At 40.7% G+C, this 25,881-nt stretch overlaps 2 protein-coding genes across 3 annotated transcripts; both read right to left on the bottom strand.

The window, feature by feature from the left end:
- Positions 1-449: 449 nt before the first annotated feature.
- On the bottom strand, positions 450-12,924 carry tspan5a (tetraspanin 5a). 2 transcript variants are annotated; one of them, XM_054601463.1, is made up of 11 exons: positions 12,546-12,924; positions 10,116-10,166; positions 8,471-8,617; positions 8,209-8,379; positions 7,064-7,189; positions 6,840-6,887; positions 6,002-6,118; positions 5,846-5,907; positions 4,729-4,845; positions 3,233-3,276; positions 450-3,139 (listed from the first exon to the last, which is right to left on the bottom strand). In XM_054601463.1, the coding sequence occupies exons 1-9, from the start codon at positions 12,624-12,626 to the stop codon at positions 4,773-4,775; spliced, it is 876 nt and encodes a 291-aa protein (XP_054457438.1). In that variant the 5' UTR covers positions 12,627-12,924; the 3' UTR covers positions 450-3,139; positions 3,233-3,276; positions 4,729-4,772. The 2 variants fall into 2 exon arrangements, with proteins under 2 accessions (XP_054457438.1, XP_054457439.1); XM_054601464.1 differs by lacking the exon at positions 4,729-4,845.
- A 2,061-nt stretch (positions 12,925-14,985) lies between these two features.
- On the bottom strand, positions 14,986-17,215 carry LOC129093149 (uncharacterized). The gene is made up of 2 exons (XM_054601067.1): positions 16,930-17,215; positions 14,986-15,401 (listed from the first exon to the last, which is right to left on the bottom strand). Exons 1-2 carry the CDS (start codon positions 17,213-17,215, stop codon positions 14,986-14,988), a joined length of 702 nt encoding a protein of 233 aa, XP_054457042.1.
- Between the last annotated feature and the right edge of the window lie 8,666 nt (positions 17,216-25,881).

Genomic DNA, 25,881 nt, shown 5'->3' with positions numbered 1-25,881 from the left:
AGAAACTGATGACATTTTGGACAGACGTAGATGTAAACTGCAACTCGATTGGTTGGCAGAGGTGATACCTCCAGTTATTTTTTTTAGTACCTACAATGGCATTAATGCATACATGGAGATGTGGACTGAACATTGCGTTGTTCATGGGACTGCAGTGTATATTTATTCCCAGATGGCCAATATTCACACTGTACAGATGTTAGTTAGATTATAGTCTACAGCTTTTATGGCATAAACAGCGACAGCCAAACATACTCTATCTTAATCATAGATCAGGCCAGTAGTTTGAATAAACCAAATTCAGACTGGTTTCTATCAGCAGCGACAGACACCAACGATGTCCAGGAGCACTGACAGATGATGTGTGGGAAGTGCAACGCACAAACAGACCAGTGAGCTCTCTGTGCCAAAAACCTGGATGAAGAAACACAACTCTAAAGACTCGAGTATTTTGTCACTTTAGTTTATTTTAATTGATATTAAAATCAGTCCAATTTCAACAGGACATGAGACAAGGACATTAGAGGAGGTAGTTACATGACCGTGTTTGTGGGATAACATGTGATCACCTCATCTGTAGAAATGGTGAAGGTAGTGATGAGTGAGAGGCCTAAACGGAAGGACTGTAGTACTCCTCAATTCAGCTCCGTCTGCAGAGGCACAAATCTGCTTCAGCAGTAATGAATGTTTCGCTGTCCAAAAGCAGAACTACCAGGGAAGTTATGATCAAATGTACAATAAATATTCAGTATCAAAAACACTACTGATCCCTTTTTAAGTAGCATAACACTTTCAAATGTTCAGTGTACAAGCTCCACAATATCAATCTGAACATACTTTACTGGAAAAATACTGCAAATACTTTGCAAAACAAAACAAGTGATGCATGCATCGAGCAGAATATCGCTTTAAACCATCAACAGAAACAGATGATAATAAACACTTCCCATTTCCTTCGTTTAACAGTGTGTTTACTGATCAGATGTGTCAAAATACAGTTAGTGAAGACAACCACTGGAGTCATGTGCCAGGTTTTTTATCCCAGTAAGGGCAGAGATGTTTAAGACAATACTGAACATGTTCTCATCTCACAATATGAAGAAGTCAAGACAAATGACTGGATCCTCGTTATCTGACCACCAAACTATGAAACCTGGTGAGTGAAATATAACCTTCTTATCACGGTTATAACCAACAAATGAAATGACGGTGGGTTACAACTACACACGTGGATCAGTACTTCTACATGTTTCAAAATTAGCCATATTATTTCACATTTTCAAAATGTTTAAAAGGGTGTGAATTAAGGGGTTAACTTAAACTCTCAGGACTGTCAGAATAGCCTTCTTATGGCATATAATGTGACAGTCGGACCGGGCTACCTGTGCTAGTGCTGATTTTGGTACGGATGCTGCTTTTCAAGCCCATTCCTCCTGTCTAAACTGGTCAAAACGATATTCCTTAAGAAGTCTGTTAGCCAAATAGCAAATGTTTCTTGCGTTGGGATGTTTTTAGGTGCTGGAACCAGACACTGACTGTTCAGGGAGCAGTGTGTGGGATTTAGTGACATCTAGTGGTGAGGCTGCATATTGCAACCAATTTAACAACCCCTGTTCACTCCTCCCTTTCAACACCTGTAGTAGAACTACGGTGCCTTCGGGTAACATGAAAGTCTCTCTCTAGAACCAAGTTTGGGTTGTCCGCTCTGGGCTTCTGTAGAAACATGGCAGAACAACCCGACTCCATGAAGAGGGCCTGCTCTCTACGTAGATATGAAGGACTAATTTTAAGGTAACCAAAACACGATTCTTAGTTTTAGGTGATTATAGACTGATGACAACAGTTATGAATATTATATGTTACACACTTGTCCTTTAAAGCCTCATATTAGCTCAGCTTTGAACTCTGGAAAGTATTTTAACTTGCAGAGAGGACTGTGAAGGGATTTGTTCACGTCACGATTAATTATAGCAATTAATTATAGCAACCAACACCATACAGACAGCATTGTGTTATTAAATGTATTGTATTGACATAGACTAAGACGCGAAAATATCCATTATCAAAAAAGCCAAAGTTTACATTTTAATTGTGTTCTAAACACGAGCTGCCTTTTAAGACCCTTCCTCCAATAAAATCGTCTAAAATTGAATTAAAAAAAGTTATGTTTGAGAGATGATGTCTCTGACCGGAATTTTCCACGAGTCGCCAGTTAACACTTTTAGACAATAAAAAGCTAAATCGTTGTCCTGCTCTTTACCTTCAGTTTACCTGCATGCAACCGAAGGCCGCTCAAACATGGTTGGTCAATACAGCTCGGACTACAACCGGAATCCAGAAGGCTTCACATTCTGCATTCATATGCAGAAATCTGACTGTAGAGACGAGCTGAGAAGACTCATTATGCTAATTTTCTCCTCAAAGCTGGATGAGTTGGTATCTGGATAATGTTAAGCTCCTCTCTGCTGCCACGACAGAACGCACACTGCTGTCTGACTGTCACTGAACATAAATGAATATTCATTGTTAATGCAACAAGAATTCTGTTTGTGTGTGTAGATAAAGCAGATAATTCAGTGAACAGAAATAAATCTTGTGATTGGTTAAAAGGGAGTGTATGTAGCTGACAAAGTCCTGAAATCTGCTGTTACACACCAAAAAAAGTGTTATTTTGAGAAAGAAAAAAAACGACATCCTGTTTTCAGTTTATAACTCGGTAATAACTTCAGTTTATAACTTTGGCCCACCAGAGCCAAAGAGTGAGCGGTGGAAAGTTACACAAAGCAAGCACTTTAAAATGAGCTGATCCTCGGTTTCTACTATGTCACAGTCCTACATGATGGGTTTAGCAGTGGAGTGTCATTTCCACAGTGAAAAATACCGATCTATTATCAAAAAGATGTATCAAAACTCCTACTCTCTAAGCGCCGCTATCAAAACTGAGCGACCTGTATGCAGTGCATGTTTAACCCTCACACAGTGTTATGTACAGAGCGTTTCACGTAGTAGTGCCTTGGGGGGAAAAAGGTGCTGGTTCGGTGAACAAAAACGGTGCAGGTGACAGGCGACAGGCGACAGGCGAGGTCCTCTGAAAGCTCCCCAGGCGATGTGTTAGAGGAGGCTCGTCAAAGACCTCGAGCTGAAAACACAAAATCAAACCAACATTATTTTCCATTTATATGTGATCATGTATTAAATGTATACAGTCAAATTAAAAAAAAGAAAACGTTACCTGTTTTCAGAATTGAAATGCTGTGTCAGCATCAGGTAAAGAAACTGGAAAAGAGTAGATAGAGAGTAAATTCATCAGAAATCCTGTCGAATAATCTGCTGATGAACAACAACCCAACAACAGAAAGCAGACGGTTACGGGTTTGGATCAGCGGTCTCAACTAAAAGGCTGGAGAGAGAAGACACACTGAGGCAGAGAAAAGACAAATGGAAGAATGTCCTCAGTTAGACAAAGTCACGGTGGAGCAGAAGGCCCCCAAGAAAGACGGGACTGTTTCAAAAGTCACATGACTCCAAGGCGTATTAATGGAAACCACCTGACTCCAAGTAGGAACATGAAGGAAGGTCATGGATATGCAGTCACACTGCATGATTATGTCTCATGTATTTGAAAAACATTTAATTAGGTTTAGTCCATAACCACAACCTAGATTTCCCAACTGGAGAGAATAACTGGAGATGTGTTGGAAGCTAACATTCTCTGCACCAAAGTGTCCTGCTGCCACCTCAGCTACAATGCTAATGTTGCTAGCAGTAGATCTACAAACCTGGTAGCTGCATCTTCATGCTTATATTTCACCTTGTGAATGTCTTTTTTCATGTCGGGTCAGTTTGTTATTTTCCAGTTCTGGAAATTGGGAAATAAGCCGCCCCGTCTCAAAGAACCACATACACACTAACAGAAGAGGTGCCTCGATGGCTGCTGCTCCTGTGATATTATGAAGGCACCTTAAACCTACAGAAGTATATTTGTGCTCGAATTCTGAGCATAACAATCTTTAGGCATGTCTGAAACTGGTTTTTCCAGAAACTTTTACAGCTTCAGGTTGAGGATACCAAACTGTGCTATTTACTTGTGAAAAATGACTCGTTAGTAACATTGAAGTAAGCAAAATGCTAACCTACTGCTAACTAGCTAGTGAACGCAGCCAAATAGCAAAATAACAGGGAAATGCTGCATGGAGAGAAGAGGAGGTTTCATTCACCACTGGAGTCATTATAGACTTTTTCATTTTACCAAAGTAATAAAGCTGTGATTGGCCAGCTGTTTAATGTTAACAGGGTCATGAGGATCAGACCCGCCCATATGAACTAGAGGTTGCACCTCATATAGTTGCTACACAACTTTTAAAGCTGCTAGAAGGAACTTTAATTTGTCTTTGATTCTGGCGGCCCCTGTGGACAGAAGCGGTAGTTCTGACCCACTCGGTCCTGGTTCTGGTTGTCCTGTGCCTCCCTTCCCTCAAGTGGGAGGGATTTGATAGAATGGGTGGTAGGCGGGGTTAATGGTACACATCTGATGATGTAATGGATTGATGTAGTTAAACACTGAATATTACAGAATGACTCCAGTGGCTCACTCTCCTCCACAGCAGAGTAGAACAAACACCCAGCAGCTGTTAACAGATTTGTCCCTAAAGGGCACACAACACAACACCAAACAGACATCATCCAGCCAATCACAGCCATGCACACCACACAACGAATCACACCCACCGGCTACAAAACACACATACAGCGTGTGTGTGCGTGTGCGTGTCTCATGAGTAGTAAGCCGATGCTTTCTTGCTGCAGTGAGGTGGGAGTCGACAGGCGGAGGGAGGGGGGGGCACCCTGATGGAGCATGGAGGAGGAAGAATGGAGTGAGTTTTGACATGGTGATGGTGGAGCTCAGTAAACCCTCCCCCCCTTGACTCCCCCTCAACAACCCTCACATCTTTTTCTCATGTTTGATGAGGAGCTATTTATCTCTGCTTTTGTCTTTCTAAAGAAAGACATGTTTCAGGAGCTGTATACTTTTCATGACAAGTATAAGTACATTAACATCAACCTGCACCATCGTGCACCTTTAAAATCCCAAAAGGTGGTATCTCTTTTTATCTTGTGCGCACAAGCTGGGGAACTTAGCCAAACAAGATTTATCAATCTAGTGCCGCAAGATACAGATCCTGCACTACCGAGATGATTTGTGTTCACAAGAAATGTGGATCCACAAACCAACCAAACTAACAAGATAATAACTAGAGGTGAGAATATATGTATTTTATGTGAACAGGATATGGATTTTTGTACAAAGACAAACCATTTGTTGCACATGAACAAAATGGATTTATGGATCTTGTGTGAACAAGACGATCATTTAGGGTCTCTGTACTTTCCAGGCCGATGTATAAAGCTTGTATCAAGCATTCCTCTTAGAGCTAAGATTTTTATCTGCTTATGAAAACATTGTTATGATGTTTGAGTTAAGAAATGACTCTGATGTCCTCTCTGGGAGCAATGTTAAAATAGTTAACATTATCTGTAGCTTTGCTCATTATGACTGACTAATGTGAACCAAACTAAATCCACAGATATTTACTTTTTGTTTCATGATAACATAAAAACATTTACCCCTTTACTTCAAATTCAAACATCTAAAATCTGGCTATAGTTTCTCTGCAAGGCCTGAGAGCATCTCTGCTGTGGCAAAGAGCTGAAGAGCCTCATGTTGTGAAATGGAAACAGTAGAAACCAGTGGGTCTAAACCAGGGGAGGTGATCCTCAGAGAAGCTGCTGTCTGTGTGAGGACACACGAGACGCTGAACTGAAGAGTTAAAGATCGTTCTCTCACCAGCTCGCCCGCACAGCTTCGATGTCACTCACTAGGTTTTGGGCCAGACAAATCCCAAAAATCTGTGGATGAAAGAGAAATAAATTATGTAACAGGGAATGATGCTTTTTGTTTTTCCGGGTTCATCATGACGGTGAACATGTGAATGGAACTGGCCTGCAGCAGTGCCACTCCAATGAAGATCCCGGCCACCAGGGTGAGGTTGTCCTGCAGCCACTTCTCAAACTGCGGCACGCAGCCCTTCACGTTGATGTAGTCCTTCTGCTCCGAGTCCTGATCAACACAACCTCCGGTCATTTTCACATTTTCACCTCCACAGGTTAAGAAAAAAAAAACAATCTGCAATTTGAAAAGTCTAACGAAAAAAGGAAAATGATGAAAATAAAAAGTTCCATGAAAAGATATCAGTTTCATTTGTGCGAGGCCTCCAGTACAGAGATAGACCACCATGTGTTCAAAGACTGGAAGCCTGCTTTGGTTTGAGTGTCAATAACAGAAGATAATAAAGTCTCTTCTGGACACAAAGACCTCAAAGACATTTTTTCATCTAAATTTGAAAATAAATAAATACCAAATTGTCAGACTGTCAGCCTCCTGGGAGAAATAGTCTTTGGAACTTTGTGTAGAATGTGAATGGAAATCATGACAGAACACAAAAAACCTTAATTAGAATAGTATTGTTATGAATATCTGGTTACGACAGGTTCATGTCTTTCCATAGACACGCAAGGTAGTAGTTCTAAAATGAATATGTCATCATATGTCATATCGGTCATATCACAGTTACTTTTAAAGGACACAAATTGGTAATTGTTTTTAAAACTTGGCCTTAAATATCAAGTTTTAACTGAAGCATGTTTGCCGATTTGATGCAAATAGCTATGAAATTTTAATTAGAAGAAATAAAATATTACGTTTTCTAAATGAATAAAAACAGGGGCAGCTTTAAAATGGCAGAAATGAAAGAGTGACAGTGAGTGGGTGAGTTACTTACTGGTTTAGCTCGGATGTCGTATCCACACTGAGTGTTGATTACATCCTCCTGGAGACAGAAACAAAGCTTTAGACTGTCTCAATGACAACGCTGATGTCCAGATGTGATGGGATAAGTTGCACAAAGGGAAGTCAGAATGAGCCGGGCATTATGTGCACTCTTAAGTTTTGACAGTGTTCTCTCATCGTGTCACTTGTGGCCCTGGTGCAACGGAGGACTCGTACCGCCGGGTCCTTGGTGCAGCAGGAGAAGGGAACGCCGCACTTCTCCCGACTGGGATTGGCATCGGTGCAGTTAAAGTAGATGTTCAGGTTCCAGTCGTCTGCTCCAAACGCACCACAGCAATCCCACTGAGGCCGCGCCGAGACAAAAGAAGTGTTAGAGTGAACTGTTGCTGGAGATCCAGATTTTCCTCCATTTGTAGACAGAGAAGATAAAAGTATACAAAGTCATCGCTTTAATGTTACAGTTTGTAAAGATGGGGCTCATTTTAATTACTTTATATACTGCTGGGTACTTGAATATTTAATGATACTTCAGAATGTATTTGTTTATATATCTGGTATTTATAAACTTAATCTGCAAAGTAAGAGTCAGATGAATGTAGACAAGGAAAAAGTACAATATTTGCCTCTGGAAGTATAAAGCAGCCAAAAATGGAAATTCTCAACAACAGCACAAGTACCTCAAATTTGTATTTAAAGGTATACTATGAAGGCCCCAGCCAATAACAGGTGAGCTGGTGACTAAATAAAACATAGTGTACAGTATATTGTATAAAGAGCTGCAGGTCTGTGTGTCTGTCTGCCTTAGGGCGGGGTTAAGCCACACACACAACGGACAAAGAAATATACCATATTTGGAATGCAGAGGAGTGGCGGAGGGACGCCGTATACAGCGACCTGTCAATCACAGTAAGCCCGCCCTAAAGCATACTCCTCTTTATGGTCAATTTGACTCTAAATGGACCATAATTTACGAAATGAACCTCATGCTGTGTTGAAGAAGACTTGAAACTAGAGATTGAGACCATAAACTCATGTTTACAATGTTTACTGAGGGAATAAATCAAGAGAGAAGTAGAGTCATTTTCTCATAGACTTCTATACAACCAGAGGAGTCGCCCCCTGATGGTCAGTAGATGGATTGCAAGTTTTAAGACATTCCACATTGGCTTCACTTGGCGGTTGAGCTGAGGAGGCGGGGCCAACTGTGAATGGTGTGTTTACAAACAGTAAGCGACAAATACCAACCATAGTGTGCCTTTAAGTACAGTTCAGGTTAAATGAAGTGTGACATGTATTAGTAAGTACAAGAAACTGCTAATATCATTTCCAGGGTCATGATTGAGCTGTAAATGTAAACGTACGTATTCCTGAGTGAAGTCGATGAGGTTCTGCAGATCGATGTCGTCGCGGTACGCCCGGATGTTATTGTTGATGAACAGGTTGAGCTGGTCTTTAATCCAGTCCTTAAAGACGAACGCCAGGACTCCCGTTGTCAGCTCCAAGAAGAAGATAATTCCCAGAAACACTGAGAACTACGGCAGGAAGACAGACGTCGATACTGTGAATTTACCCATCATACATCACTTCACGGTGCAAATTGAAAGGCCTTATCATGGAACATACAAACTTGAGTAGAAAGGTGTTTTCCCGCAGCGCTCCGATGCATCCCGCAAAGCCCAGAATGAACATGACCCCCCCGACCACCACGAAGAGCCAGACTGGGTCCAGCCCCCCCAGGTCCGTGATGGACGAGATGTTGGACAGAACCCCCTGTAGGGGAGGGACACAGAGAGAACAGAGTCTGAGCCAAGCAGCTGCGTCTACGGATGAACTGAGAGGAGCCAGAATGCTGCTGCAGGCACCAACAACACAACAGACACGTTATAGTGCAATTTGATTCTTTACGTTTTAAGACCTATTCATATTTAAACCTGGGAATACATTTTGGTAGATTTCTTGTGTTTGTTTAAAACTGCATTTATTGTTTTCTGCCCACTAGGGGGCAGCAGAACAAGCTGCTAGAAGCTACACAATACGTGTTAGCTTTCTGCTAACTTTGTCTGCTGCTAGTGTAAAGTGAAAACTGATGCCTGCAGCTGCTGCAGCTGGAATCAAGGCTGCAGGTGGTAAAACCAAAACAATGAGTTGAAGGAGGCTAAAAAGCTCAGTGAAGCGGAGAGAAAGGGCGAGGTTGGTGGACTCCTTCCTTATTACACACGTTTGATTCACTGTTTGTATGAAGACATTGATTAGTGGAGCGTTGGTAGCTGAGTGGTAACAGAGCATCCTACAGAACCACATCTACCTGCATCATTTATGCTTTTCTAGCCTCTGATCTCTGATAATGTTACTTTGTAAACAACACTAACAGCTAACGAACAATAGTCCGTTCAGGAACATCATGATGCGTTCAGGCTCTGTTCAGTGAAAATGACTATTGGCCGAAGGTAAGGTGTAATGTATCATGATGTGTTCAATTGTAATCTGGTAAAATGTAGTGTTGATTATAAACATAAATAAATCCAGTAGTTTGAAGGAGATGTTTTCACAATAATACAAAATAGATATTAGTGATGAATTATGAGCTGTTTAACTTCCTAACACTAGCTCTAAGCAGATTATAATACATAATTGAAACTACTTATGACAAGATTTGTTTTTATCCATAAAAATACAATCTTTTTTTTCCTTATCATTTGAATTGTTTGTTTTTATGAAGAAAAAATAACTATAAATTACTATAACAAAAGAAAAACGTTTTTTTAACATTAAGTATTTTTGATTATTTACTCTGAGTTCAGAGCGTTGAAATGAGTTTTGGGATGGATGGATCCGTGTAGACCAGCTGCTATAATCAAAAAACAAATGATCTGTATCTGACAATATGGATCATCAATGATCGGTCATTGAAAACGTGATCGGGGATCTATACTAAGACTTTTTGCTCCTTTTTGTTTTGTGCTGATCCAATCTGGGACTCTGATCCGTGGCGCGATCCGTACCGTGAGTTTTATGATCCGTTTCACCACTACTACTTTGTCAACTGTCAAATAAAGGTGAATATCCCCCGAAAAAAAAATCTTTTAAAAAAGTGAATTAGTGCAGCTTTTAATAGCAATAACATGAGACAAGAAAATATTATTATCACCACAAAGCCTGTGATAAATAAGAAATCCTGTCAGCATGTCAGAAAGTATTTGGAACTGGAGGAATAACACTGTATTTCTATAGTGCAGTATCACAGATAATAAACAGTGTCTCTGCTTACCTTCTCACTCCATGCCCACAGTCCGATTCCAACCAAGGCCATGCCCAGCAGCTGAAAACAGCACAGTCATGTCAGATCACTGCAGAGATGTGTTGATGCATAATGACACCGCGGCCGTCTGTCACATTCTTATTCAGACGTGTTTCCTCGAGGCCGCCGTGACCCTGTTAGCCTGCTTCATCTCATATCCAATTTATTTCTCTCTCAGTATGATGTCATAGCTCTGTTTGTATTTCATAATATGTTTACCCTCACAGTAAAGTCACAGATGCTGATTGGAACCCGGGTTCTTCCTTCACATTATATCATCACACCTGAAACTTGCCGTTTCATTTCTAATGATATTATTACATGTACAAAAACTTCCCACTCTCATTTCCATATCAGGGTATGAATTCTTATTATTATTTATCTATCGTGGTCTTTACCACTTTGTTTTGCAGTGTGAATTATTTAACTGCAGAGTCAGCATTCCTAATAGAATAGGCATGTTTGCAACCTTTAATATTTCACATTTGTATGTTCCTATAATTTATAAATGATGAGCTTTCTGCTGGCTTTTAGCCATAACAGTAGATCAATCGATTGACAGAGGATTAATTGGCAACTATTTTAATAATTGATCAATCATTTATCTATTTTATAATCAAAGGGCCTCTTTTTCGGCAGTTCAATGACCAGGACAAGCTGTTTGTATTTCCCTGACCTTGACATTCTCTTTGCTCGGGAGGAGATGGGAGGAGAGGAACAAACAAACATAGTTGTTGCTCTGAGAATTAATGTTGGTTTCTGAAGCAACAGAGCAAACATAAAAAGGTAAAGCAGTGTGTATTGATATCTGTAAATATGCATTCATCTGGTGTCAGGGCGCAGTGACATCACACACACTGCTCACTGTGTTCACCTTCATTAAACCACCCTTAAACGGCTACAGAATAACCACACACATCAGACAGGTCTGTTTTAACTGCTATTCTTCTGAGAAACATCATGTTACTGGAGCATTACAGCCTCCTTTACTTAAACTTAAAAAATCTATGGTTCCTGTTTTATTATTGAAATGTATTACGGTGTTGTGTCACTTTTTAAGATATGATGTAACCATTAACAACGTGAAATACAGTAGAATTATGACTGAATAGTGTCGGATTGTTTGATCTGATGAATATTTCTAATGAAATTGTACTATTGAGCTGTTTAAAAACACATCTGCCTCCTGGCTGCACATCTGTGTGAGCTGCAGAATCATTGGCTATGCTGTTTCAGAGCAAAGACACCAGCGATGTGATTGGCTGAGAGTGTATTCATTAATCATCTCCCCTCCAATCACTGTTCACCTTCACCCAGCCCTTTTGTACTTCTGAACCAAATCAGTAGATGTGTTCGAGTCGCCCCACCGCTTTGTGCATATGAGATTAAAATAAGGCTTTTCTTGATCTTTTACAATGGTACATTTAATAATTTGGATGATTTGGACTGTTGGTCTGGTAAACTAAGACATGACCTTGGGCTCTGGGCTGTTGTCATCACTGTTTTTCATCGTTTCCTGATGTAATAAATCATTTAACTGTGAAAATAATCAGCAGATAAATAAATTGTGGAAATCATTGTAAGTTGTATTTTCCAAATAAAAATGTCTACTTAGAAATACAGTTAAAAGAAATATGATTAAATTTGCAATCCATGAAGACTTAGAAAACGTTTACAATTGATCCTCTCGCTCCCCTATTATTTATGCAAAATATACAAAATAAAATGGAGCAAACACGTATTACATTAAAGCTGAAATAACTAATGGATTCATTCATTATAGGTTGGACAGACTATTGATCCGTCTCACTTCTAAGATTATTTATTCATCAATTAAGTCATTCTTCAAGAAAGAACTGTGAAGATTCTCTGCTTTACTTTCATTATATATATATATAGCAAAGTGACTCTATAGTATTCTTTACATGACCTGGTGAGGAAAAGAATTGGTAGCTGCAGCCTGAATCTACATGCAGATTATATTCACTTGAACATCTCGAGAGAGACTCTAAAACCGTCACTTTCCTCACAGCTTGCCCGTTGTTCGACACGAATGACGTCACGTTTTCAGACATGTGACGTCATGTCTGAATCGACGCATCGATCGAGCTGTCTTTGTGAATGTGATGATGAATGATAAGCCCGCAGCGGACACCGAGGCTGAGCTGTCATTAGTTCCCCACAAAAAGCCGATTAGCTCTCTGCTGTGAGGCTCTGCAGCAGCTTCACCAGGACCGATATAATACACAATGAACGCGTGCATTCATTCCACTATATCTGAATATGACATATAAGAGGCTATGACGATGGGGCCTTCCTCCCATTGGCCGGTGGACGCGATAATGACCGAAGTGAACCGGAGAGAGGCGCAGATGAAGACAATAATAAAAAGCTTCTCACCCAGAACAGGATGTTGAATCCGAAAATGAAGTATTTGATGCAGCAGCTGACTTCGTTGCCTTTGTACTGATTCCCCGACATGTTTGAGCATCATCGGCGTGAGGGGGGGAAAACAACAACCGGGGCCTGCTTCACAGGCTTTGTGTGCGGGGTGGAACAGGTTCAGCGCTCCGGGGAGGCATTTTCACTCGGTCCCGCTTCAGACGGTCTCACAGCCGGCTTCGGATCCGCATCGGGAGCATTTTATAACGGGGGCCGGGACGCGTTCACCCGCGTAGTGACTGAAGATGGAAGCGGACGGTAACGCGGTAAAGCGGAGAATAAAAACACGATCCGCTATTTTCTGGGCTACTTGCGCCTGGAGGAGGCGTTCCGCTGCTGCTGCTGCTCGTCAGTGATTGGCTGGGGAAACACTCGAGAGACCGAGGATGCAACCAATCATATTAGAGGAAAGATGAGGCACTTCCTGTGTCCCGAGTGATGCAGCCTACTAACGATAATAAAGATACTGCTATTCAATTATAATAATAAAATTATAATTAATAAAAATAAAAACAATCTAGAGATTTGTTTTAGAAAATCAAACTTAAATACGTATATTATTTTCAATTTAACTGCTCGGAAATGTCTTCAATTATTCTTTTATCCGCTTTGTTCTTTGCTTAAAATAGTCTTAGATATGACTTAGCACTAAACATGTATAATGTATCTAAATGTAGAATGTGAACCTCTTTAAGTATTTATATAATACATATTTGTTAAATTAAATACAATTATTATGAAATATTAATAAGAACATGGCCTTGGTAGCTATAAGGTAGCTACAGCTCTGATAAAAAGAATAACAATAATAATAATACAATTATTATTATTTATTATTATTATCATCATCATCATCATCATCATCAAGGCAGGATTTTGGAAATAATGAGGTCACAAATGCAAATTTCCACCCACAAGGAAGCCACCAAACTGTAACTGCTCAATTATATTTTTTGTGATTTTGAGTTCCTGACATTACTATTGGATATCAAGAATGTGTTTCTTTTGTTACTATTAAATTACTACAACTATTTGACCTAAAAGCTTGGGCAATTACAACCCATGCCTTATCATCTCCAGCTGTAAAATCTTACCATTTGAGTCATTCTGTGTCAAATCAGATAGAAGTTTTTATTTACTATTACATTTTTGTTCAAATCTTAAATATATGTTAACTGTATAGTTTTTTGGCTCAATTTCATCTGATAAACCTCTACAGCCATGACATGTGGTAGGGGTACTGAAAAAATGGTGTCCAACATAAAAGCTGATATTATTATTATTGGCCCTTGAAAGTTGAAACAAAAAGTGTATTTCCTGCTAAAAATACAGTATTTAATTGACATAATACCAAATTTTTGAGGAACTTATTGAAAATAATCAGACAGATGGCAAATTTAACAAGCCACATTTGCCATTAGTTGCCTTTTCGAGATGCAAAGATGCATAATGTGGACTAATTTTGACTACTCATCCATCAACCTGTATTGATCAATGAAGACAGAAACTGAAATGGTAACTCACAATATACTTGTGTTGTTTAATTAACCACATCATGCTGCTAAAATAATATGGCAAGTGAGGTGGAGATCAATAATGAACTACAAGTTACATGAAAACAATGATCAGAAGGTGATTGATTGGTTGATTGATTGGTTGATTGGTTGGTTGGTTGATTGATTGATTGATTGATTGATTGATTGATTGATTCATTGATTCATTTATTGTTCATTCACTCAATTGCAGAAAGGAAGCACTCAAAAACCACTGCAATGTCTCTGTTAGTCTCCCTATCCAGGTTGTAGAGTCTTCCCCAATTGTAGCTGGAGCGGGGATGATGGCATTTCACACGTATCATCTGATGAATCTCACTTATATTTCCAATGCTAAATCTTTATCTTAATCTCTTAAATCTGAGATCTCGAGAATAAAAAAAGCAATATAATGTTGTGTTACAGTTACTCACTGTGTCCACTGTAGGGCAGTGCGCTCCCATAATTGTCAAAATTACACAGCAATAAGGTTTCCGGAGGAAACTTTTAAATCCAACTGTAACTGAAATGTTAACTAGAAGCTTCTGGTACAGTTTAGTTTTTTTCCCCACCAAATAATTATCAGAATGTTATTGTTACTTGAAAAGGCCACATCTAAAGGAAATGCACACATCCTTAAATTGCACATTAATGTCAAATGCATTTCAAGTAGAACCCTAAAGAAAAAAAATATATATAAAAAGAAAAAGACAAAAAAAGTTTTTTTCATCTCAAAGATACAACTTTTTACCTACGACATCACACTGTGTTCTCACCACCTTTCCAGTTTTGTTATGAAACATCCACCATATCAGATGTGGATTAGATATGATGTAATCGTCTGCACACTAAAATTGGTCACAGAGTTAGCTGTGGAGGGGGTGTGACTGGTAAAGTACCAGTAAGGGTTCACTCAGGGAGCCTTTGTTAAGACAGTAAAGACTCTGTGTGAGGGCTTCATGAAGGACCAGACTCCCACTCTCGTCTGTATAACGCAGCTGAAAGCCAACCACCTCCTGAGGCTTCACAGGCAGAACAGCCGACACATCGAACACATCATATCCAGATGAGGATCGCTGGTCCAGGGTCAGCAGTCTCTCCTCCAGGGCAGGGCTTTCCTTCAGAGCTCCCTGTGAATCTGTGACACTGTGCAGAGCGACGGTCACGCTGATAGGACGGGGGTGCAGGGTCTTCCTGAACAGAACCAGCTCTGCACCCAGCATGGAGGGGTTTAGGCCGCTGACGTTGAACCAGATCCATCCTGGAGGAGCTTGATGTGGACCTAGGTGATCCAAGGGAAAAACAGACAAGGGTTAGATTAGTTCAAAAGTACAAGGCTTTTTAAAGAATCATACCAATGTGTTTGCAAGTTTTTGCTCTTTTTTCTCCTTAAATGGTAAATTTTACTGTACTTGTATAGTGCTTTTCTAGTCTTTCGACCACTCAAAGTGCTTTAATAATAATAATAATAATTCATTTTATTTGTATAGCGCTTTAAACGGTACTCAAAAGCACTTTACATGGTAAAGACAGAAACAATAAATGAAATAATAATGTAAACAAAGCAGAGAGATGACATATCAGAAATAAAAAAAACAACAACAACAAGAAAAACATACATAACTAGCATCACAGGTTGAAAGCAGATTTAAATAGATGAGTTTTAAGTGCAGTTTTGAAAGTGGCGAGTGACGGGGAATATCTAAGGTGCTAGGGGAGAGAGTTCCACAGGGAGGGGGCAGCAATGGAGAAAGCCCTGTCCCCCCCCAGGTTTGATTTTGTACCGATTCGGGGGGTTGAGGATGATGTGGGTGGATCTGAGGTTGTGGGTTGGATTGTGTTGGTGCATGAGGTCAGAAAGGGCTTTGTATGTTATGAGGAGAATCTTGAACTGTATTCTTTGTTGTATGGGGAGTCAATGGAAGTTTTGAAGGACTGGGCAGATGTGATCTCTGGTGTGGGAATAGGAGAGCAGACGGGCAGCGGAGTTTTGCATGTATTGAAGTTTGTTGATGATTTTGGTGGATGTGCCGTACAGGATACTGTTAGTTTAGTACGTTTAGTAACAAATTTTATCCAATTCATCCTTGTAAAATGGCACTGCTTGCAGTGCTGAACCCTTATAAATTATTAGCTTTGCCTTGTTTGCAGCAGCAGCAGGAAGCTGTACCCATCATACCCGTTTTTAGCTCCTTTAAGCTCAATGTTAGCAGCTGTATATTACCGGATATCTTTCTCTGGAGTTTGTGGAGATGAAAATGGAGCTAAAAGGAGAGTGAACATTGGACTTACATTCATCAGGTGAACACAAACATGACCCCAGATGAGATATAATGTCGTTCTGTGTCTTATGCATGCGTAAATAGGCAACTGATTGCTAACGTGAGCCACAACAACTATATACAGTGATGATTTCAATATTGTGTTTACAGCTTGTTCTGCTGCGTGTCCAATATGTTATACAGTATCTAGTATTACATCTGGAGTCTCTTTTTGTCTTCATATTTTTGAAGGTTTTAAGCATGCTGCAAATCTTGGCAAAACCCAAGCAGGGATTGGACAGCAAGTGTTTTGCTGATGGAAAACTTCCAGGTTGCCCAGGGTTAAGACGTCATCATCGGAACACAGCTAAGGCTTACTACCTTTTTCTTCTATTCACTTAATGCAATCAAAAAGGAAATGTAAAACATCGCTTTCCGTGATTGCATAGGTTTCAATAAAACTATATACAGTAGTTTTAACGATTATGGTAAGAAAGAAGCAAAGTTAACACATTTAAAAAAAGATGGCATTTTATTTCAAATCCTTACCAACTACACTCCGAAAACTCTGCACCAGCATTCCATCTGAACTCCCAAAGTCTTGGGCCTCCAGTGAGTCCAATCGCTGATAGATCCCCCTCATGTAGGGATGTGGCTTAGCCTGATGACTCGCAGACACTTTATTGATATGTAGCATTTCCAGAATGGCTTTGTTGCGCTCCTTTTTATCCCCTGCATCTCTGCCGTGATCCATCAGTAGCAGACCTGTGACGGAGCACAGCAGGAAGGAGACCAAGGTTATATCAGAAAATCCCAAGCAGACTCCTCGGAACATTCTGAGATATGATTATTTCCAACCAGTCTGATACAATCCTTTATCTGCGCTTCTTTTTCCTTTAAAGTGCTGTTGAAATTCCACCTGGCAGGCAATTGCAGGCAACAGTGTGTTCCCTAATAGCTATGCAGGAACCACAGGGGCTGTCAGGACCTAGTGAAGCGATCCCATTCTGAAGCTGAGGAATGTTACTTCCTTTTGACAACACTCTACAATGGACTGTACTGAGCCACAGTTCTGCTCCGCTCTCAACGAGCGATCACTGGGCTGATGCATGGTCCCCTAAGCAACGGAGCAAGTGAAACAATTGCGTACCCATTATTTAATTAAAAGTCTTATTGTTTCCAAAGGTAAAAAAACATGTAACCATTTAACTTACAGTGGGTACGGAAAGTATTCAGACCCCTTTACATTTTTCACCCTTTGTTTCATTGCAGCCATTTGCTAAAATCGAAAAAGTTCATTAATGTACACTCAGCAACCCATCTTGACAGAAAAAAACAGAAATGTAGAAATTTTTGCACATTTATTAAAAAAGAAAAACTGAAATATCACATGGTCATAAGTATTCAGACCCTTTGCTCAGTATTGAGTAGAAGCACCCTTTTGAGCTAGTACAGCCATGAGTCTTCTTGGGAATGATGCAACAAGTTTCTCACACCTGGATTTGGGGATCCTCTGCCATTCTTCCTTGCAGATCCTCTCCAGTTCTGTCAGGTTGGATGGTGAACGTTGGTGGACAGCCATTTTCAGGTCTCTCCAGAGATGCTCAATTGGGTTTAGGTCAGGGCTCTGGCTGGGCCAGTCAAGAATGGTCACAGACTTGTTCCGAAGCCACTCCTTTGTTATTTTAGCTGTGTGCTTCGGGTCATTGTCTTGTTGGAAGGTGAACCTTCGGCCCAGTCTGAGGTCCTGAGCACTCTGGAGGAGGTTTTCTTCCAGGATATCTCTGTACTTGGCCGCATTCATCTTTCCTTCAATTGCAACCAGTCGTCCTGTCCCTGCAGCTGAAAAACACCCCCATAGCATGATGCTGCCACCACCATGTTTCACTGTTGGGATTGTATTGGGCAGGTGATGAGCAGTGCCTGGTTTTCTCCACACATACCGCTTAGAATTAACGCCAAAAGTTCAATCTTGGTCTCATCAGACCAGAGAATCTTATTTCTCATAGTTTGGGAGTCCTCCATGTGTTTTTTGGCAAACTCTATGCAGGCTTTCATATGTCTTGCACTGAGGAGAGGCTTCCGTCGGGCCACTCTGCCATAAAGCCCCGACTGGTGGAGGTCTGCAGTGATAGTTGACTTTGTGGAACTTTCTCCCATCTCCCTACTGCATCTCTGGAGCTCAGCCACAGTGATCTTTGGGTTCTTCTTTACCTCTCTCACCAAGGCTCTTCTCCCACGATTGCTCAGTTTGGCTGGACGGCCAGGTCTAGGAAGAGTTCTGGTCATCCCATACTTCTTCCATTTAAGGATTATGGAGGCCACTGTGCTCTTAGGAACCTTGAGTGCTGCAGAAATTCTTTTGTAACCTTGGCCAGATCTGTGCCTTGCCACAATTCTGTCTCTGAGCTCCTTGGGCAGTTCCTTCAACCTCATGATTCTCATTTGTTCTGACATGCACTGTGAGCTGTAAGGTCTTATATAGACAGGTGTGTGCCTTTCCTAATCAAGTTCAATCAGTTTAATTAAACACAGCTGGACTCCAATGAAGGAATAGAACCATCTCAAGGAGGATCAGAAGAAATGGACAGCATGTGAGTTAAATATGAGTGTCACAGCAAAGGGTCTGAATACTTATGACCATGTGATATTTCAGTTTTTCTTTTTTAATAAATTTGCAAAAAATTCTACATTTCTGTTTTTTTCTGTCAAGATGGGTTGCTGAGTGTACATTAATGCGAAAAAAAAATGAACTTTTTCGATTTTAGCAAATGGCTGCAATGAAACAAAGAGTGAAAAGTTTAAAGGGGTCTGAATACTTTCCGTACCCACTGTAACTGGGATCATTGACTGAAACCAGAGCCGAGGGAAAGATAGGCTAGTGTATGTTGAATGAACCTGCCTTGCCAACTGATTCCAGCCAGACAACGTCTAACTCAATTTGTTGCCTTATTAGCAACATTTTAGCTGGTGCCCCTTGCGTTGAAGCCAATTCCACCACCAATCACTGTTTACCTACACTCACACAGAAACTGCTTAGCTTAATGTGTTTGAGATGCATCATGTACGTCTACACAACCTACGTTAATGTTAGCTGTTTAGCTCCTTGCTGTCGGCAGAGGAGCCTGTCACTGTGTTCCCTCTAAGCAGCATGCATTGGAATGAATTGTAATACAAAAAGTGTCTGATTAAGTTAGTTGTTCCACATCTTTTGAGGTTGTTCCTCCGAGGTGGCAACCTTCCGTTCTGAAAAGTGAAGCCAATGTTGAAATGTCCTAAAAGCATTCTTTCTAATGGCCATGAGGTGGCGACTCCTTTGGTTGCAAAAAGAAGTTTGACTTTATAGAAGTCTGTGAGAAAATGACCCTCACTTCATTTATTACTTCAGTAAACATTTTAAACATGACCTTATGGTCTCAATAGTTTTCTAGTCTTGTTGATGTTGATTTAGTAAATCATGGTCCATTTAGAGTCAAATAGATGTGTTTTAGGGCGGGGCTACCTTAGGATTTGCAGGTCGCTACCACGCCATTGCTCCTCCACAGAACAAATATGGTCACTCATGTTCACTGGTGGCAAAAAAACAAGATTGCGAGTCCTTACTGCAGCAGCACATGTTCAAAGTCAACCTGCAGTCCTTTGCAGCATGTCTTCCCCTCTCTCTCCCCCTTTCCTAGCTATCTCTATAGCTATCTAATAAAGGCAAAAAGCCAATTAAAATAATCTTATTAAAAAATGTGTGTAAACTCAAAAAGCTGAAATATGACACTAATCAAAAGGTTATTGGTTCATTTCAGAAAATGCTGTCAATGACAACAAGTTTAAACATTTAAGTTCATGTAAATATTGTGAATTACTTTCACTGCTTGCGGCCTGACTCAACTACTAATATAGTATGACAATGAGAATGGGCTAAAAGAAGCTTTTTAGGGTTTATTTATAAAATTAATTTAATTTAATTGAATGCAGAGTTGATGATAATTCTTGGAAGATTTGTCACCAAAAGTGTTTGAACATTTATTAGTGAAGCTTTAAAAAGTTCCATAAAAGAAAAAATAATAATTTGTGAAACTTTGTGAACGTTTAAGGCCAGGATTTAGATTTGTTATCATTGATTCTTTTCATGTCTTCTGGTCCAACAACTGTTTCTGGCTTCACCGGACTTGAATATTTCTATATAGTGGACCTACATGAGGACCATTTTCTCTCCTTTGCTGTTTCCCTCACATTAGTGCTCTGTTAAGCCTTTTGTCTTTGCCCCTTTCTGTTCACTAATGACAGAGCTGCTCCTTAAACCACCGGGCACTTTGGACAAGACTTTGATCTCAGAGCTCGGTGTTTGTCTTTTGGTTTTTCCGCTCCGATTGCTCATCCCACAGCAGCAGAAACAAGAGGAGGAAGGCGTCCTCTGCCTCTGTCCCTCCCTCCGTGCCCCCCACCCACCCACTCATCTCACTCTCTTGTGGGTGGAGTTTGTCACTGAGGAGTGAGCAGGATTCTGTCAATGAGGGAGTTGCAGTTGAAAGCAGAGGAAAGAAGACAGGTAGGGAAAAAGAAGAAGAAGTGCCAGATGTTTGTAGATCAGGTAAGGACATGTCTTTATGTATGTTGAGATCTCTGCTGGGGACTTTTCCTCTTCAGGAACACAATAAGAAGTTTGCTTGGATGTCTTTTTCTTCTTCATCCACCTTTCTTTTGGGTAATTTTCTTCCTAATGACTTTGATTTGCGCTGTTTGTCTGGGTTTCTCTCATCTGTCCCCTCACAAAGTATAATTTTGATGATAAATCTGCCTCTTAATGTCTCAGTAAACTCCTGTAGTCATAATGTCAGTGCATGGTATTTAATGATCACAGCCAGATAAGCATGTAATGGAATGTTGTTTTTAGTGATGGTGTATTTAAAGGGAAATTCATTTTAAAACTGCAAATACATGCTTTTGTAACATACAACGGTGCACAAATTGCCCTTCATCTATTCATCACATATACCCCTCTTGTCTTGGCAGTTAGGGAGTATTTGGCCGCATTTTTAAGGCTTTCTGTCGCACACTTGAGACTTTGCTGCTGGACGGAAGCCAAATGTTATCCCTTCATGTTTTCAGCAAAATGCCTTCCTCTTCCCTGATGGCTTGTCTTTCTTTGAAAATGTCTGGCTGCTAAGGACCCTGTCATTATTAAGATTAGAAGAAGAAGCTGTGAATGGATGTTGCAGACATTCCCAGCTGTGGAGTGAAGCCACTTGTTACATGACACATCACATTCCCCTGCAGCTGTGTGTTTTGCGTTCATCACTGGTTTGTGCTTTGGGAAAGGCAGGGTGAGATTCTGCAGGGAAATGGATGGGTTACTTATTTTGAGGATAGAATTATGAGATGTTATTTGACCTTCATGACTGTTGATTCATCCTTAGCTTGTGCTTGAGTGTAAACAGACAAAAAGCACATGTTCTGGTTTTCCCAGCTGGTGTGTTTCATCCCCTCCTAGATTTTAAAATGAATGGCCAAAATTTAAAGCAGCAGAGGCTGATGTATCTTGACTTTTAGTCTCTAATAAACTGTATAGCTGTATGCTACGTAATGCAACTTATTGGATAGACCATTCATGCCTTGGAGGCTGTGGCTCAGGAGTGGGGCAATAGAAAGATCGGCGGTTCGATCCTTGGCTCCCCCAGTCCATGTCGATGTGTCCTTGGGCAAGAGACTTAACCCGAAATTGGTGGCGAAATTTCTCCCATTTACTAATGGCACAGCCACAGTAATGGCGAAGCATTGAGTAAATGTCTGACTGACATTCTGACTGAATGTGTAAATATGAAGTGGACGTAGGCGTCTTGACGTCACCCACTTGTTTGTGGACAGGGGTCTTGAAGCCACGAGTTTGGCATTTTGGTCATCGCCAACTTGGTTTTTGCACAAATGAGCGGAAGTGACCATATTTGGATGCAGGGGAGATGTATAGACGCCGTCTAAAGCTCTGGCATTGACCTGTTGATCAAAGGGTAGCCCTGCCCTAAGGCCAACTGCTTCATGGTCTATTTTACTCTAAATAGACCATGATTTACTAAATGAACATCATGCTGCATTGAAGAAGACTTGAAACTAGAGATTGAGACCATAAACTCATGTTTACAATGTTTACTGAGGGAATAAATGGACCATTTGGTCATTTTCTTATAGACTTTGCAACCAGAAGAGTCGCCCCCAGATGGCCATACGGAAGAATAAAGGTTGAAGGCACATTCGCATTAGCTTCACTTTTCAGAAGTAGAAATTGCCAAAATAACTTCCCTGAAGAGCCAAAGAAGACATTATTCAACTGTTTTCACGGACTGAGTAGAACTCATCATGATGTGTAGACTGACCATCGAGTGTAAAATCTGTTGAGTGCCCCTTTATGACGGTGTGAATGAGCTGGAGAGAGTGGTGCATCAACTCTGATGTTTGTATAAATCTCTAGATTAGGGAGTGCATCTTGTACTATGCACCACAAATTTATGGGAATGTAAATCCAGCCGTTAGACCTGCTGGCTCTGACACTCAGCAGATGAGGGCCTCCCTGATCTGCCCCCCCCTCCCGAATGACATGTCAGTAAAGAAAACAGTCCACTCCTAACATGTGAGGTTAATTCAAGGGGAAGCTGGTGGTCTTTGCCTGTCTGGCTAGGATTTTAATCCACAGCACGTCAGGAAATGGGACGGCTTCCCTGGATGCATCTTGTTGACATTATATTCTAAAGCGACTGTAACATGAAGCTCTGCCAAAACAGGAAAAGGATCAACTGTGAACAGGAACAGGCTCCAGGCGGCTTAACATTAGGACCTTTCCCAGCACTCCCACCTCCCGTCTGCAGCCTCCCTACTGGGACTCACATCAGTCAAAGTGTCGTTCAAATCAATAACAGGACAGATTAGTGAGGCCTTTGTGCCGTCATGCTGTCATATCAGTGAGACTGCACTTAATGACTGCACATTTTAGCAGATAACATGGTGTTATCTGCTAAAATGTGATCCACACTCAGCTCTGGCTCTGGGTTGGACTTTGGTTTGCCCTTCATCTCAATACTCACAAAGCTGCATGTGGCTGGTGTAGATTAGTAGGGAAGATACGGCTCATGATTTTTCCTTCATTTGACTGGCTGTTTAAAATGTGATTTTATTGTGTCATGAAAAGACACAACAGCACGAGTGAGGTCCAACACTGATATTGAGTTATACAGCCTGGCTCTCAGCTGGTGATCCCGTCATCCCAAGGATGGGGTTGAGGTCAGGGCTCTGTGCACACCAGACAAGTTCTGCCATACAACACAGGGAAAACCGTTTCTTCAAGGAACTGGTTTTGTGCAAGGGGGACATTGTGATGTTGAAACACGACAGGACCAAACCAAAACTTTTGACACAGAGTTGGATAATATAATAAGATCAGTATCTTTATTTTAACGATAGACACAACATACAATATGACTATGTACAATAACTATGTGTAATGTGAAAGATTTCCCTCACAGTGAGAATTATCAACATACTCAGCAGTTCCCCTTACTTCCATGGAACTTTTTAGCCTCTTTTAGCTCATTGTTTTACAACTGGACTATTTTGGTTCATCGCTCTCATCAACCTGGTTTCCACCAGCAGCAGGCAGCTGTTTTCAGTTCTCAAGCCCTGATAAACCCACTGTACTGTACCTGGGGAACAAAGTGGAGCATTTAGCATCTACAGAGACTGATATGTTTCTCAGGAGTTGGTGGAGACCAAAACCGATCTAAAAGGAGAGTAAATATTGGACTTAAATTCATCAGGTGGACACCAGAAAGTCTCACAAGAATGTCAGGTCTCAAGTCTTAGAGCTAGAGCCAATGTTAAGTACCAAATCTTTGGTCACAAGTCCAATTTGCAAGTCTCTTCTGGTTGTAATGGACGTTCTATTGTCTGCTGCATGTCATCAGGTCTGCTTAGATCACTGCATGGCTGTAGCTAAGGAAATCAAAGCATGTACTGTATCATCACTTCTTTATCTATTAGCATACAGTGTCAGTATTGATTTGTTGTTGATACATAATCTCTTTAAACATGCCGTTGCAATGCAATCGGAAAAAAACTAACAATGTAAAACTATAAATGTATGGATATAGACTAACGTTAAATATTAACATTATTAGGCATGCAATAATAACTGTAACCTATTGTTAACAGTTACGGTAGATCTGTATTTTTAGGTAAACTGGGTCTCCAACTAATGGCAATTTATGATCTACTGTACACATCCCTCTAGTCTTTCAAACCCTGAAACGTCATTTTTTCTCAAGTCCAAGACAAGTCTCAAGTTACTCTGTGTGCCACTTGAATTGGACTTGAGTCCATGTCCAAGCCCCCATCCCTGGTGGACACAGATACAACTCTTTGCTGCCATGTGAAAGGGGGTTGTGCCTGTTTAAAATCCTACTTTTGCACTCAGCCCCTTGAACATGATCTTTCCAGCTCTCCAAACACAACCATTGTTCATAGGGACAAGCTATAACATGTTCCCCAATGCACAGGCTGATTATAAGGTGCTCCTCTGTTTGCTGTGTGAGGTCTGTGGTAGTAAGTGTTGAAGGAATGTGGCCGGATGACATCTGAAGCCTGTTTTCAAATACAAAACAGCTACACCTTACATCCTCAGTGGGTTCTAGGATGAGATAAGTTGAAACTGTATTGATCAATGACATGATAGGACAAATAAGGTAACTCCAACACCAAAATAAGTTGGTATGGTAACTCCAGCAGAAAATGGAAGTCTCCTGTAATTGAAAGGCCTATGTGTGGGGTGACTCCATATACAGATCAAAAGTTATTGAAAAACATCATGTCATTACTACAGAAAGCCTGTTTGGCCTCGGGGAAAGGCCATCATTTGTTCGTAATAAACATATTTCCTGACAAGCTTAGCAAGTCAAGCAGTCCGCATATAGAGACATGGAACATGTCTAAAGCTGGTTGAAAAATAATTTCTATTCAAAAACATTGAACAACAACTTTACATTTCAGGCTGTTGTCATAAATTAGCTGTGTTGCTGTTGTTCTGTTTATGGTGGTGTCCTTCTTTTGGTGCTCATTCAATCTTCTGTGCAGCTATTAAAGCTTTAACAGGGCTTGCCAAATACAGTCAGCGAGCACAGATTTTGGAACTGCTGTTTGTGCGGGCCTGGCAGCAACCACTGGTTCTGAAAAGTGAAGCCAATGCAGAAGTATCTTAAAGCTGCATTCTCTCTACAGTCCATCAGGGGTCGACTCCTCTGGTTGTATAAAAGTCTATGAGCAAATTACTCTACTTCTCACTTAATTTCTTGATTCATTTAGAGTCAAATAGACCATAAAGCAAGGTATGCTTTATGACTACCTTGTGATTGACAGGTTGCTACCATGGCGTTGTCCAGTCTGGGTGTTGTCTATGTTTTCGTTTCAAAACTTTAACCCTTTCCTAACCTGTTTCCAGCATTTTTAAATAAATAGGGCAGCCCTGGT

The sequence above is a fragment of the Anoplopoma fimbria genome, chromosome 7, assembly GCF_027596085.1.
Source record: "Anoplopoma fimbria isolate UVic2021 breed Golden Eagle Sablefish chromosome 7, Afim_UVic_2022, whole genome shotgun sequence".
Classification (NCBI taxonomy): Eukaryota; Metazoa; Chordata; class Actinopteri; order Perciformes; family Anoplopomatidae; genus Anoplopoma; species Anoplopoma fimbria.
This window is presented reverse-complemented; position numbering and strand designations above follow the sequence as displayed.